This window comes from Schistocerca cancellata, chromosome 3 (genome assembly GCF_023864275.1).
Source record: "Schistocerca cancellata isolate TAMUIC-IGC-003103 chromosome 3, iqSchCanc2.1, whole genome shotgun sequence".
Taxonomy (NCBI): Eukaryota; Metazoa; Arthropoda; class Insecta; order Orthoptera; family Acrididae; genus Schistocerca; species Schistocerca cancellata.
Genome location: NC_064628.1, coordinates 120,597,404 through 120,610,528, shown reverse-complemented (window position 1 = coordinate 120,610,528; position 13,125 = coordinate 120,597,404). Strand labels below are relative to the sequence as shown.

The window sequence follows — 13,125 nt, the reverse complement described above, 5'->3', positions numbered from 1 at the left end:
TTGGTACTCTGAATGTGTCTACGCGTAGACACATTCAGAGTACCAGGTAGAAGGACTGGCGGCGCGAGTTAACACTTTCAGAACACACAAGGACAGGTACAAAGGCACACGTATTAACATGTCCAGGGCAGTTAAAGGGTTAATGCTTTTCTTACCAGACACACTTCAGATACTTGTCACCATCAAAGTGTTATTTTAGGCTCAACGAGAGAAACAGAAAAGTGAAAAAATGAGTTTACTTCCACAGCTGATGTTACAATCTTATTAGAAGTCAGCTCAGTGAATTACTGTATACTGAATAAAATGTACATTTGAAAGAAACTCAGACACTAAAGTTTCATTTCATGCCTTCTATCACTGCTGCCAATTTTTATGATCTACAGTGTGTGTTGCAAAATATGTTTGTGAGTAGTATGTAGTTGTTACAACTGTATCGTGTCAGATTTGAGCACAAAAGTCTTTAAAATGTGTTATCACAAAACCCTTGTTCTACTTCCATGTGACATATGTGCCATAGCACATCATCTGCACACAAAGTATATTTTCAGGACTTCACAATAGGCTTTCACCCCTGCCTGCACCCCAGTTGTTGAAGGACCACTCCCTCTCTTCACATATCCAGCAGGCAAGCTCATTTTACATGTGTTAGTGTGGTGGGTGCACTGGCTGTTGGGTGACTTTACAACTCGCCAGACAATAAAAGATCACTAGCCGGAAATGGATGATGTTTCCTTGATTATGACAGAGAACATTCTTCAAGACTCAGTGTTTGAATGTAAGAAGTTGATGGTTGATATTGTTGCTGAATACAGTGCATCAGAAATACACGCAAAAAGAAGAGACTGAGTTATAAGTGGCACAAGAAAAGGTGGCGGTTTGTTCCCTTTGTCATGTATTGGCCAGGTCCAGAACTCTTCTCGTCAACTGTCTTGTTTTTCCATTGCTGCTGTAATCTAGCAGTAGTTCTATCATAATTACTTGGTGAAGCTAAACATTCCAAGTTGTGCTGGCAATGCTGATCATGGATTACATCAGCAATTTGTCTCTCACCTCTTCAACAACCTAAAATATTCCCTCAACTCCGCCACCACCCATGGTGCAAACCATCTGTCTTTTGTGCACATATAACTCCTTCAGTCACATCAAGTGTCAATAAGAAGAAAATGGGATGAAGTCAAGTGAGAAATCAAGTAAGAACTTAGAATTGAGGTAAAAGTTACTAGGAAGAAACGTAAAATTGTGCAATTTCTAGCATTTATCTTATGGGTTTCTCACAAGGACTACAAATTTATGGTGTAGAAATTTGAGAAACATAAAATTAGAGAATGTAAAATCAAAGTTCCACTGTAGTTCTTAATTCTCTGTTGATGCAGAATATTTTTGGGTTAGATATGTTTTCTGCGTTTGGCTTCCAGATGGAGGCCAAAGTACATTTAGTCTCACAGTCATCCCTTTTCAAGATCTGGACTCTTGACTATGGTCATACAAGCAAGAGTTAGATAATACCTTAGTTCAGGCAGAAAGGCATGCATCTCCCTTATTCTGACAGCAATACCTAAATTTGGTCCCCCCCCCTCCCTCCCTCCCCATTCCCATTGCTATGCATGATGACTCAAGTGCCAACTTGCAGCACTGGCACAACCTTGGCATCATTTTTCCTATTCTGTCAAGTCAGTAGGCTACTCCTCTGGTGGTAATTCAGAAGCCAGATAGCACCATGCAACTCTGTAGTGATTTTAAACAGACAGTCAACACACAATGTGCCGCAGACTCATGCGAGGTGGAATCCAAAATTTTCAGGACTGGTGCTGTCATCTGGAAAGTAGGAGTAGTAGATCTTTGCACCACTAGGTGGCAAGAGCTGCGTATCTGATGAGTCAGTGTGTGGAGTGGCATTCGGCTGGGAGGACGTGTTGCATGTCCACAGTGATTTCAGTAATAATCTGTGTTTGGTGTGTGGCGATTTTACGATGGATCCGCAAACAGAACAGCGCATGTGTATCAAATTCCGTGCGAATCTTGGGAAAAGTGCTACAGAAACCCTTGCAATGATTCAGAAAGTGTTTGGGGGACAGAGCATGAGCCGTACACATGTGTTTGATTGGCATGCTCAGTTCAGGGCCGGCCGTACAGACGTCAAAGATAATGCTCACACTGGAAGGCCCGTTAGCTGCACAACATCAGACATTTTTGCCAAACTTCAACAATTGTTTCGTGTTGATTGACATTGAACCATTCAGGACCTTGCGGATAAAGAAAGTATTGGTTATGGGACATACATATCAACGAATGTTGACTGATGAATTGGGCAAAATTTTTGCCAACGATCTTGACTGCCGATCAGAAGGTACAGCGTGTTGAAGTGTGGATGGACCTTCATCAGACCGCATCTGATGATCCAACCTTCTTGTCACATCTTATCACTGGCAACGAGAGCTGGATTTATGGTTATGACCCAGAGGCAAAGCAACAATCGTCCCAATGGAAGAGCCCGGGCTCTCCAAGACCCTAAAAAGCGAGACAGGTGAAGAGCAAAGTGAAGAGCTTGATCATCGTTTTCTTTGATACCAAGGGAATTGTGCACAAAGAATTCATCCCACCCAACCAAACAGTGAATTCTGCATACTACTGTGATGTTTTGCGACAGCTTCGTGAAAATGTGCGGTGACAGTGGCCCGAACTTTGGCATCAAGCGAACTGCATCACGGCAATGCACCCTGTCACACATCCTTGCTCACCAGGACTTTTTTGGCGAAAAACAACATGGCAGTTGTACCGCACCCACTGTACTTGCCAGATTTGGCACCTTGCAACTTTGCGCTATTCCCAAAACCTAAACTCAAGTTGAAAAGCTGTTGGTTCGACACTCTAGAGAGGACTCAAGAAGCATCAGTGGCAGTGTAAACACCCTCAAAGAATAGGACTTCCAGAAAACATTTGACCAGTAGCAGAAGTGCTGGGACAGGTGTGTACGTGCAGATGGGAACTACTTTGAGGGTGATGATGACCATTAGTCCGAAGGTAAGGTTTTCAACAGATGGCAGCACCAGTCCCAAAAATTTTGGATAGCACCTTGTACACAATTCCATGGCTGGAGGAGCTGGCGAAGTTGTCGGGGGCAGTATTTTTCACACATCGATTTGCACAATGCACATACGCAGTTGCTGTTGGTTGCTGCTTCAAAGAGTTTCTCAGTGCACCACCTGTGAGCATTACCAATTTAATTTTGGGCCCCTTGTAATTTTGTCTGTGCCTGTAACTTATCAAAGATATTTGGCACTGCTGCTTCAGTGCATAACCTGTTGTATCAACTATGTCACTGACATCTGGGTCATGGACTCCACGCAAGAGAATCTTGTATGGAACCTGCGGGTAGTTGTCCAACACAGCCTTTGTTGCAAACTGGAAAATATAATTTTTCCCCCTAAAGGTGCATTCTTTGTACATGTGCTTAGCAAAGGTAGTCTTGATCTTGTCACTATGGACAAGCATGTCAAATTCATCATCAGCCTGTTGCTGCTCACAAACATGAAGGAGCTCCAGCCCTTTTTCTGAACAAGCCTGCTTATTACGCTAAGTTCATCCCTAGGTGATGCACGTCTGCTGGTCTCTCAACCAGCTTCACCAAAAGGGAATCAAAATCATCTGGTCCTTGAGCTGTCGGTAGTGTTTTCAGTCCACCAAGCAGTGTTTGTGTTTGACTCCCTTGTTTGGCCTCTTTTACACTGGGTGAGCCATTAACCCTGTCCTGTGACATGTCCCAGTATGGCACTGATCCTGTTGCACCAGAACCCAGATGGCAGCAAGCAGCCCCTTGCTTACACGTTGATGACACTTTCAGTGGCACAGCGTAATTATTCTTAGGTGGAGAAGGAGGTTCTGGCTTTCATTTTCAGGGTTAAAAAGTTTACTGTTTTTTGCATAGAAGAAACTTCTTACTTATCACTGACAACAAGGCACTGATTTCATTATTCAGACCTCATTCCAAGCTACTGGATAGGACTGCCCACCGTTTTGCAGAGTTGGGCACTATTTGTCAGTAATTATTGTTATGACATTCTTTACTGGTCCTTCACCCAGTATGATGATGATGATGATGATGATGGATGATGATGATGATGATGATGATGGTGGTGGTGGTGGTGGTGGTGGTGGTGGTGATGATAATTCTGTGAGACTCAGTGGCTTGCTGCAAGTCTTTCAACTTCTGCAACTTGCACATCCTTAACCTGCTCCAGTTACGCAACCCAGAAAAAGACACCTACAGTTTAACTTGGAATCCAAACAATGTGTCGTTTCTGGTGACTGCTCACATCATTGAGCGGTGAAGGCTAGATTAGAAAGCAGACTGTAAAATCTGTAATCTGACCAGGATTCAATCCCACCACCTCATGGTTTCCATGGCTTTACCAGCATGTTAATGTGGATACAATATTGTGGTTGCCACCGGGGCCCGATCCAGAGTCTAGCCGACAGGGGGCTCTCATTTTGCATTGTGTGGTACCTTGCAGTAGACATGCCTCAATTTTTCTTTGATAATGTCCGAAGTAGCAGCTGCCATGTCCATCAACCTGCTTTTCTGGAAAATCATTTCAGAAGTCCACACAGGGTGGCTCAAGTGCCTTCCATTGAGAGTGGAGTCAGCGTGGCTTATGTTTTTCCTCCTGTGGAACAGCACCTGAACATGAATGATGGGTCCTCACATTGCCACAGAGGAGCATGACTGATGGGTCCTCACATTGCCACAGAGGAGCAAAGTTACCAAATGGTTGATTTCCAGCATTGCGTCCTCACGTACTCGTGTTGTGGCATGCATTGCGCTGGGGCACATCTCGTATGAAGGCTTTGGCATGGCAAAATATCTTCTGGCTGGCTGTTAATCATGACATTGAACATCCCGTGCATGCCTGCACAACTTGTACACAGAGCCATATCCCCTTGGCCAGTACCAGAGTAGTGCTGGGATGGGGGCCCCTTTTTTGGGAACCATGAGGTTGTTCATAGTGGATGCAGTATCCAGTTTCCTGCATGTTGTCAAACTTTCTTCCAGGATGTTGATCACCACCATTCATGCATTGTTAGCAATTTTATTATCGAGGCCTCAGACCTTTGTCTCTGACAAAAGTTGGCAATTTGTGGGAGCTTTTTGCATTTGCAGTGGTATCCAGCATCTGACTACTGGCTCATTTCACCCAGCTTCTAACTCTGAGATGAATCACTATGTGCTGACCTGTCATGCCAATCAGTTGTGTCCATGATATCTTGGACCTGTATCACCACCAACTCTGCACCAGCTGGGTGATGGGGTCGGTGACAACATTGTTCTGGCAGGTGGCTCCTAATTGCGGGAGCATGTGTACCTACTGTGACCACCCAGTGTGCCCTCCATTGTCCTACTTTCACCCACAGAATAGGCTGTCAGTGACAATTCCTCCCTCCACTCCAGCTGCAAAGTCCATGGATTTGGAATCGGTGCCCTCCCATTCCCACTCTTCTGTAGATGAGTCCTCGGCCACACTGGAAGAAGGCAGACCAGCCATTACACCCGCCTCCACAATCTGCTGCCTTCTGGAGATGGACCAGCTGCTACAGCTGCCTATGCAGTCTGCTGCTGCTCCATAAGTATCAGTTGCATTGGCATTGCTAATTCTGGGATTGATCTGCTACCAGTTTTATGATGGAGGTTGCAGTACAAAACTAACTATTCTAGGCCCTACATGGTTTTTTTCAGAGAAGGAATTTAGTAACTCCACCAGTGGACAGTGATACAGATGCAGATAAGCTGGAATGAGTCTTGCGCCAGTGTAGTGTGGCAAGCTGTCATTAATGGTGAGCTCATTGCATTGTATCAGTAGAACTGTTGAGCTTAGTGTTTATGTGTTGGTGGTGATAGGTCAGGCCCATCAGTACTCCCCCTAAAATCAACTAACTTGGACCTGGCCCTCATCTCAGGCCATACTTTTTCTCTGCATATTTAGCTGTCCATTCGCTCACACTGGTCACATCTGTGTTTCTCTCCATGCATGTCCCTATGTGGTGTTGAGACACTCTGCTTCCCCATGAATTGACTCTCATGATGAGATTTCATCCCCTCTTCCAGGGTTCAGTTCCTGAGTTTGTAGTCAAGCCACAGTTTGAGTCATAACACGATGTCCTGTGGCTGCATGAAAAGCATTATTCAACATGGTGGCGTTGCTGTGAGGGTTCCTCCAAGCCCTAATCTGTATGTATCAGTCATCCACTGCAGTAGTAGCCCATGAGTGGCCTGAGTGAGGCATGTAATTGACAGTTCCTGTCTCTCTGTATCTCCTCCATGTCCGAACAATATCACTTTGGTTCACTCCGAGACGCCTGAACACTTACCATGTTGAGAGCCCTTCCTGGTATAAAGTAACACTGGGGACACAATCGAACTGCAGTATTGATCGTCTAAGCATGGTTGAACTACAGACATCATGAGCCATGTACCTCCTTCCTGGTGGAATGACTGGAACTGATCGGCTGTCGGAGCCCCCCTGTCTCATAGGTGCTGCCCATGTACGGTTGTTTATATCTTTGGGCGGGCTTAGTGATATATATCAACAGCCAAAGGGACCATGTCTGTGATACAATATCCACAAACAACATCTTTCTTCAGGAGTTCTGGGAACCAGAGTGATGCAAATTTTTTTTGATGTGTGTAGACTGAGCGAACATGGCTCAATATCTTTTAGCTGCTTTCAGGTGTGAACTTGTAACACAGACATTCACTATCATTACATAATTGATGTTGGGATATGAAATGGAGACTTGATAACCATTTTCTCTGTTTTAAAGACAATAAACTAATTTTAAATTTTAGACATTTTTTCAGTTGATTGTCTAAGTAAGTTTCAGCTACTGCCCATGGACTGGAGTTATATGGTCTTTGCATGGTAGATATTCAGTTGAATTTTCATCAATGCTGCTTTTGTCAGCTAAGCCAGTATACTGATTTCAATAATTTTTTCAGTGGTATGAGATTAATTTATGGCAGTTCTCATGGGTTTTCCATGGTAAAAGAACATTTGCTTTGGTGACACTAACAGCCTGTAGGAAATGGGGTACCAGCGGTGTAATAGCACTGTAGTGATGCAGCATAGAGATACAATTTCCACACTACGAGGGTCACTCCAAAAGAAATGCACACTATTTTTTTTAAATCCATATTTTATTCTACATGTTTGAAAGTTTTACATTGTGAGATACATCCTTTAGGAACTATATTTTCATTTCTCCACATAATTTCCATCCCTCTCAACTGCCTTACGCCATCTTGGAACCAGCACCTGTATACCCGCACGGAAAAATGCTGGACCAACCTGTTGGAGCCACTGTTTGGCAGCGTGCACAAGGGAGTCATCATCTTCAAACCTTGTTCCATGAAGAGAGTCTTTCAGTTTCCCAAAGATATGATAGTCACATGGAGCCAGGTCATGACTGTAAGGCGGGTGTTTCAGTTTTGTCCACGCGAGTTTTGTGATTGCTTCCATGGTTTTTTGACTGATATGTGGTCGTGCATTGTCGTGCAACAGCAAAACATCCTGCTTTTGCCGATGTGGTCGAACATGACTCAGTCGAGCTTGACGTTTTTTCAGTGTCGTCACATATGCATCAGAATTTATGGTGGTTCCACGTGGCATGATGTCCACAAGCAAGAGTCCTTTGGAATCGAAAAACACCATAGCCATAACTTTTCCAGCAGAAGTCGTGATTTGGAATTTTTTTTTCTTGGGTGAATTTGCATGATGCCACTACGTTGATTACCTCTTCGTCTCCATACCCCTTTTTCAACCTCTTGTGGATGTTTCCCACTGTCTCATTTTCACAGCACAGGAATTCTATGACAGCACGTTGCTTCTGACGAACGTCAAGTGTATCAGCCATCTTGAAGACATGCTGTGACAGTGCCACTCACAGGAACAGGTTGAACTAAATTTGAAAACAAGTGGGAAGGATGTATCTACACACTGTAAAACTTCCACACATGCAGAATGAAAACCGTATTTTTACAGAAATAGTGTGCATTTCTTTTTGAGTGACCCTTGTATTTATTGGTAAGCACATATACATAACACACGTAAGCATTATGAGCGTACAGAGCATACTAACTTCTACTGCCTCGCGGGTCAGTGATCCTCATTTACTGAGTTAGAGACGTTACGCTGCTATAGAGCTCCTCCAACCCCCTCCCGCCCTTCATGGTGTGAAGCATATTAGGAGAGACTGTGGTGGGCCATCATCTGTCTGAAGTGATGTAGGCAGCTGTGTGATGGTGGATGCGATGGAAGAAACACTGTAGTCAGCAAAGTGCAGCGGGGGGATACAGGGTGTGCCCAAAGCGCAACATCAGCAGTACGACTAATGGGTCATCACCGGCGGCATTAGAAGATAAGGAAACAGTCTCAGTGGCATATTTAACTTTTGCTGGCTCAGCAGCAGTATTTGAAGATGGACGCATGTTGGTGGCATTGTATTGCATTGTTGCATCCGTCGGAGTCATTGTGGGGCTGGGGGCAGTGTAAACCAGAACAGTGACGGTGAGTGTACCATCTGATGAGAAACGGGAGGTAAGTCCTGTCATGTCAACTTCTGATGGGACAAGAGTGGTGTGAATGAAATTGTGTGTGACTGTGCTTGCACCCGACCGCCTGTCCATGTAGGTAGCGGTAATTACGAGGTTGGTATCATGGAATGTGATGGATATATCACCAGGCAGAAAATCATGGCGATTCACATGCACTTTGAAATTGATTAATGGGTGCACCTGAAGGCAGTGGCATGGAGGTATCTGTTGTGGGAGGTCCACTAAGTTCACACTGCTTTAAGCTGGTTCACTGATACTGTTCTTTGTTTTCTGGCAATTTTGATATCAAAAGTGTTTGTATTGTGTTTCAGCACTTGGTACGGTCCTGTAAATGGCTGTTGTAGGGCAGGTTTCACATAATCTGTACGTAGCGTCACATGAGAATACGTGGCCAAGTCTTTACGAATAAAAATTCATTGTGTCATGTGATGAGAGGGGGGTGACAGATGGATGTTTTGTATTTGTGTGCACATGCATCCAACAGTCTGCTAAGTCTTGGTCTGTGGGGACCGTTTCATGTTCTGCAAATTAAGCAACCAGAGTGAGTGGCTCACCATATAGTATTTCAGTGAACTACATGTCAAAGTCATCTTTTTGTGCCATGCGAATTCCCAGGAGAGCCCATGAAATGGCCTCCACCTATGATTCTGAATGGTACATGAGAGCAGCTTTCACCATCTGATGCTGCCGTTCCATGAGGCCATTGGATTGGGGGTGATGGACAGTTGTGTGGAACTGGAGGAATCTGCATAGGTGTCATAAGTCATTGAACAGTTTGGATTCAAACTGCCGACCCTGGTCCAACATTAAGGAGGCCAGGCAGCCAACTCTGGCAATCCAACTGTTGACGAGAAATTTTGCTACTATCTCTGCGATATGTTGGAAATAGACGTGGCCTTCACTCATCATCGCACATGATCTATCGTTGACAGACTGTGACAGTAAACATGCAATTAGGAGAGTGGCCCTACGATATCAGTGTGGACATGCTGGAACCACCCCTTTGGTATTGGAAATTTACCAAAGGGGGGCTGTGCATGGTGGCCAATTCTTGCCTGCTGGCACACAATGCAAGTCCTGGGCCACATGACACAATCCTTTTTAATGTTATGCCAGACAAACTGTACAGTGATGAGGCACACCCGGATGTTCAAGGCTGTGGATAAGGTCAAAAATTGTTCTGCGATATGGCTCTGGGTCAAATGGTCGTACCTGTCCATTCGAATTGTCACATCAAACTTGTTTGGTCACGCTGGTAGCATGTGTTGTTGCAATTAGTCTGGTGTCTACTTTATTAAACGAGCTGTGGAGATCAGCATCAGTCGCTTGTGCATCTGCGATTCCATTGAAGTACAACTGGGTGGAGGTAGTTGCAAGACAAGAAAGGTAGTCCACCACTATACTACCACCACCTTTAATGTATCACCCATTGGTAATGGACTGTGCTACAAAATCGAGTGGCAGAATCCATCAAAGTGGGTTATAGTCTGTGTATATGGTAAGGGGTCTCCCCTCAACATTATGAACAGTGTTGAACTGCTACATAAACGACTAGTAGTTCACGGTCAAATATGGACCATTTTTTTCTGGGTGTCAGTAAGCTTGTGCAAGTAAAACCTGAGTGGCTGAATGATTCCACCAATTTCTTGCTGCAGAGTAGCCGCAGCTGCATGACCACTAGCATCAGATGTAATAACTAGATGTGTGATGGGTGGGTGAGGGACATGGCGTGTAAAAAGTGTTTTTTTTATTTTGCTGAAGGCCTCCTGCATTTACAGTCTCCAAAAGAGGTGTTGTTTACCAGATATATTTTTGCTGCACACTGCTTGGGTGAGTAGTAGCAAAGTCTCAGCAGCATGTGGCAATTGTTTCCTGTAGAAATTTATGACCCCAGATACCTATGCAGCTCCTGGTAGTTGGGACATGGGAGGAGGCGTAACTGGTCAGTTTTCTCAGGAGTACAATACATCCCAGATGCGCTGACGTGGTGTCCGACAAAGGTCACATGGGGTTGCTGAAGTTGGCACTTTGTCATCATTTATCATGACCCCATGAGAGACCAGCTTATCAAGGGCGATATGCTGGTGGTTATTGTGGTGCTGTTCATTTGTGAAAAGATGTGATGTCACCTAGACTGGTGTAACGAAAAGGCAAATATAACAATTGACTATCAATAAACCTTTGCCATGTCTGTGCCTCATTTTTTAGTCCATACGATATGTAGATGAAATCAAAGAGACTGAATGACAGGATTTATCACAGTTTTTTGGATGTCATCATCTGCCATCAGAATTTGCAGGTGTGCTGTTTTGCAATCAATGATGCTGAAAATTTTTGCCCTGACCAAGATGTGAGAAAAATCGTATGAGTTCGGAATTGGGTAGCTGTCAATTGTGTTGAATCATTATTTTTTTTCTTTCTTTTCATTTCTTACATGTGTATATATAAACTGAATGGGTTATAGAAACAGACAAAGATAAATTAATGAGTTGTTTTGTTGCAAGGATAGTGTTTTGATACATCTGTATGAAACAAAATAAGAAATATGCTCTTCAATTTATTAATTCCTGTGTCTTCACCTATTTTATTTTGGAAAGTGGTAGCATGGGGATGTATGCTTGGATCCATCATACCAGCATTGTTAAAAATGTGTATTTCAACTGTACATTAAAAGTGTTATAAAAAGTTATTAGAAAAGCAAAATTTATTCACACATTTCAGACTTCCACTCTGATCTGTTCATCATTTCACTTGCCGCCGAGATCCTGCATCAAGAAGGGAGCAGACATGATATCCAGAGGAGCAATCCTGCATCGACATTGTCACAATCATGACTAAACACAATGGAATTAATGTGAAGCCATACGTAATACAAATCATGTTTATTGACCTTGAATGTATTGATACTGGTCTCATTTAAAATTCATCCAGGACTTGTGTAGATTCATAAATCACCTTCAGATTTCTTTCAACTATTATTTCCAATCAATTTTTCCAATTATTAAAGCAATTATTAATCAGTTTCCATCTGCCCGCTTATACCTATTTACTGGTGACCGTGACAGGACAGCGCTGAGCTAAATATGAACAGACCTTTCAATTGTTGAGATAAAAATTTTTGAGATAAATGATTCATATTATTATTATCAGGAACTAAAGAAACTTTCATTGTATTTGTTACATGTCCATGAGATTGGGAATCATAAAAACATTGAAGGAGCAAATTAAAATTAAATTCTGCCTACAAATGAGACGAGCCGGGAATGCTGATTTCAGCAGTAACGGAAGGAAGCTGCTATGCTGTATGCTTATATGGCTCCACTTGGTGCTGCCTCTCTGGCAGTAGATAACCTCTTTTTCTTCCAATTAATATCCTTTATGGAAAGTGCATTTCTGCAGAAAAGACAAAAATTTATACAAAGTCATCATTAAATTGCAAGATAAGTCATTCAAATTATATAAGACTGTGTCAGATAATAGTCAGGATCATTAGTGAATATGCGGCTAAACCTACTTTAATTGAAAAGTAGTGATGCAGACAAAATTTCATTTTTGAAAAAAATTGGTTCATAATTTTGTTAAAAACTATTCACAATGGAGTCAAAGGTGATGGCCATTGTTGAAAAAATGCAATATGCCAAGATGTTGGAAATCCAAGCTTGGTAATAGTTGTCTCAATGTAGACAAGTGTAATGAGCTGCGAATACGTAGAAAGAAAGATCCTTTATCATTTAGCTACAATATAACAGGTCAGCAATTGGAAGCAGTTAATTCCATAAATTATCTTGGAGTAGGCATTAGGAGTGATTTAAAATGAAATGATCATATAAAGTTGATCGTCGGTAAAGCAGATGCCAGACTGAGATTCATTGGAAGAATCCCAAGGAAATCCAATCCAAAAACAAAGGAAGTAGGTTACAGTACACTTGTTCGCCCACTACTTGAATATTGCTCACCAGTGTGGGCTCAACAGGGAACCGACTAGTGGAGATAACATCTTGGACCTACTGATAACAAACAGACCCGAACTTTTCGACTCTGTATGTGCAGACAGGGAATCAGTGAGCATAAGGCTGTTGCAGCATCCCTGAATATGGAAGTTAATAGGAATATAAAAAAAGGGAGGAAGGTTTATCTGTTTAGCAAGAATAATAGAAGGCAGATTTCAGACTACCTAACAGATCAAAACAAACATTTCTGTTCCGACACTGACAATGTTGAGTGTTTATGGAAAAAGTTCAAGGCAATCGTAAAATGCGTTTTAGACAGGTACGTGCCGAGTAAAACTGTGAGGGATGGGAAAAATCCACCGTGGTACAACAACAAAGTTAGGAAACTACTGCGAAAGCAAAGAGAGCTTCACTCCAAGTTTAAACGCAGCGAAAACCTCTCAGACAAACAGAAGCTAAACGATGTCGGCCGGCCGGTGTGGCCGTGCGGTTAAAGGCGCTTCAGTCTGGAACCGCGTGACCGCTACGGTCGCAGGTTCGAATCCTGCCACGGGCATGGATGTGTGTGAT

At 43.1% G+C, this 13,125-nt stretch overlaps 1 protein-coding gene across 1 annotated transcript in view; it reads left to right on the top strand.

Moving 5' to 3' along the window:
• The window catches only part of LOC126177140 (transmembrane 6 superfamily member 1-like), a 197,969-nt gene extending 186,511 nt beyond the window's left edge, over nucleotides 1-11,458 (top strand). The window contains exon 6 of the mRNA XM_049924411.1: nucleotides 11,327-11,458. Within this exon, the coding sequence (XP_049780368.1) occupies nucleotides 11,327-11,443 (117 nt within the window). The 3' untranslated portion in view covers nucleotides 11,444-11,458. The remainder of the gene's footprint in view (nucleotides 1-11,326) is intronic.
• The last annotated feature ends 1,667 nt before the right edge of the window (nucleotides 11,459-13,125 follow it).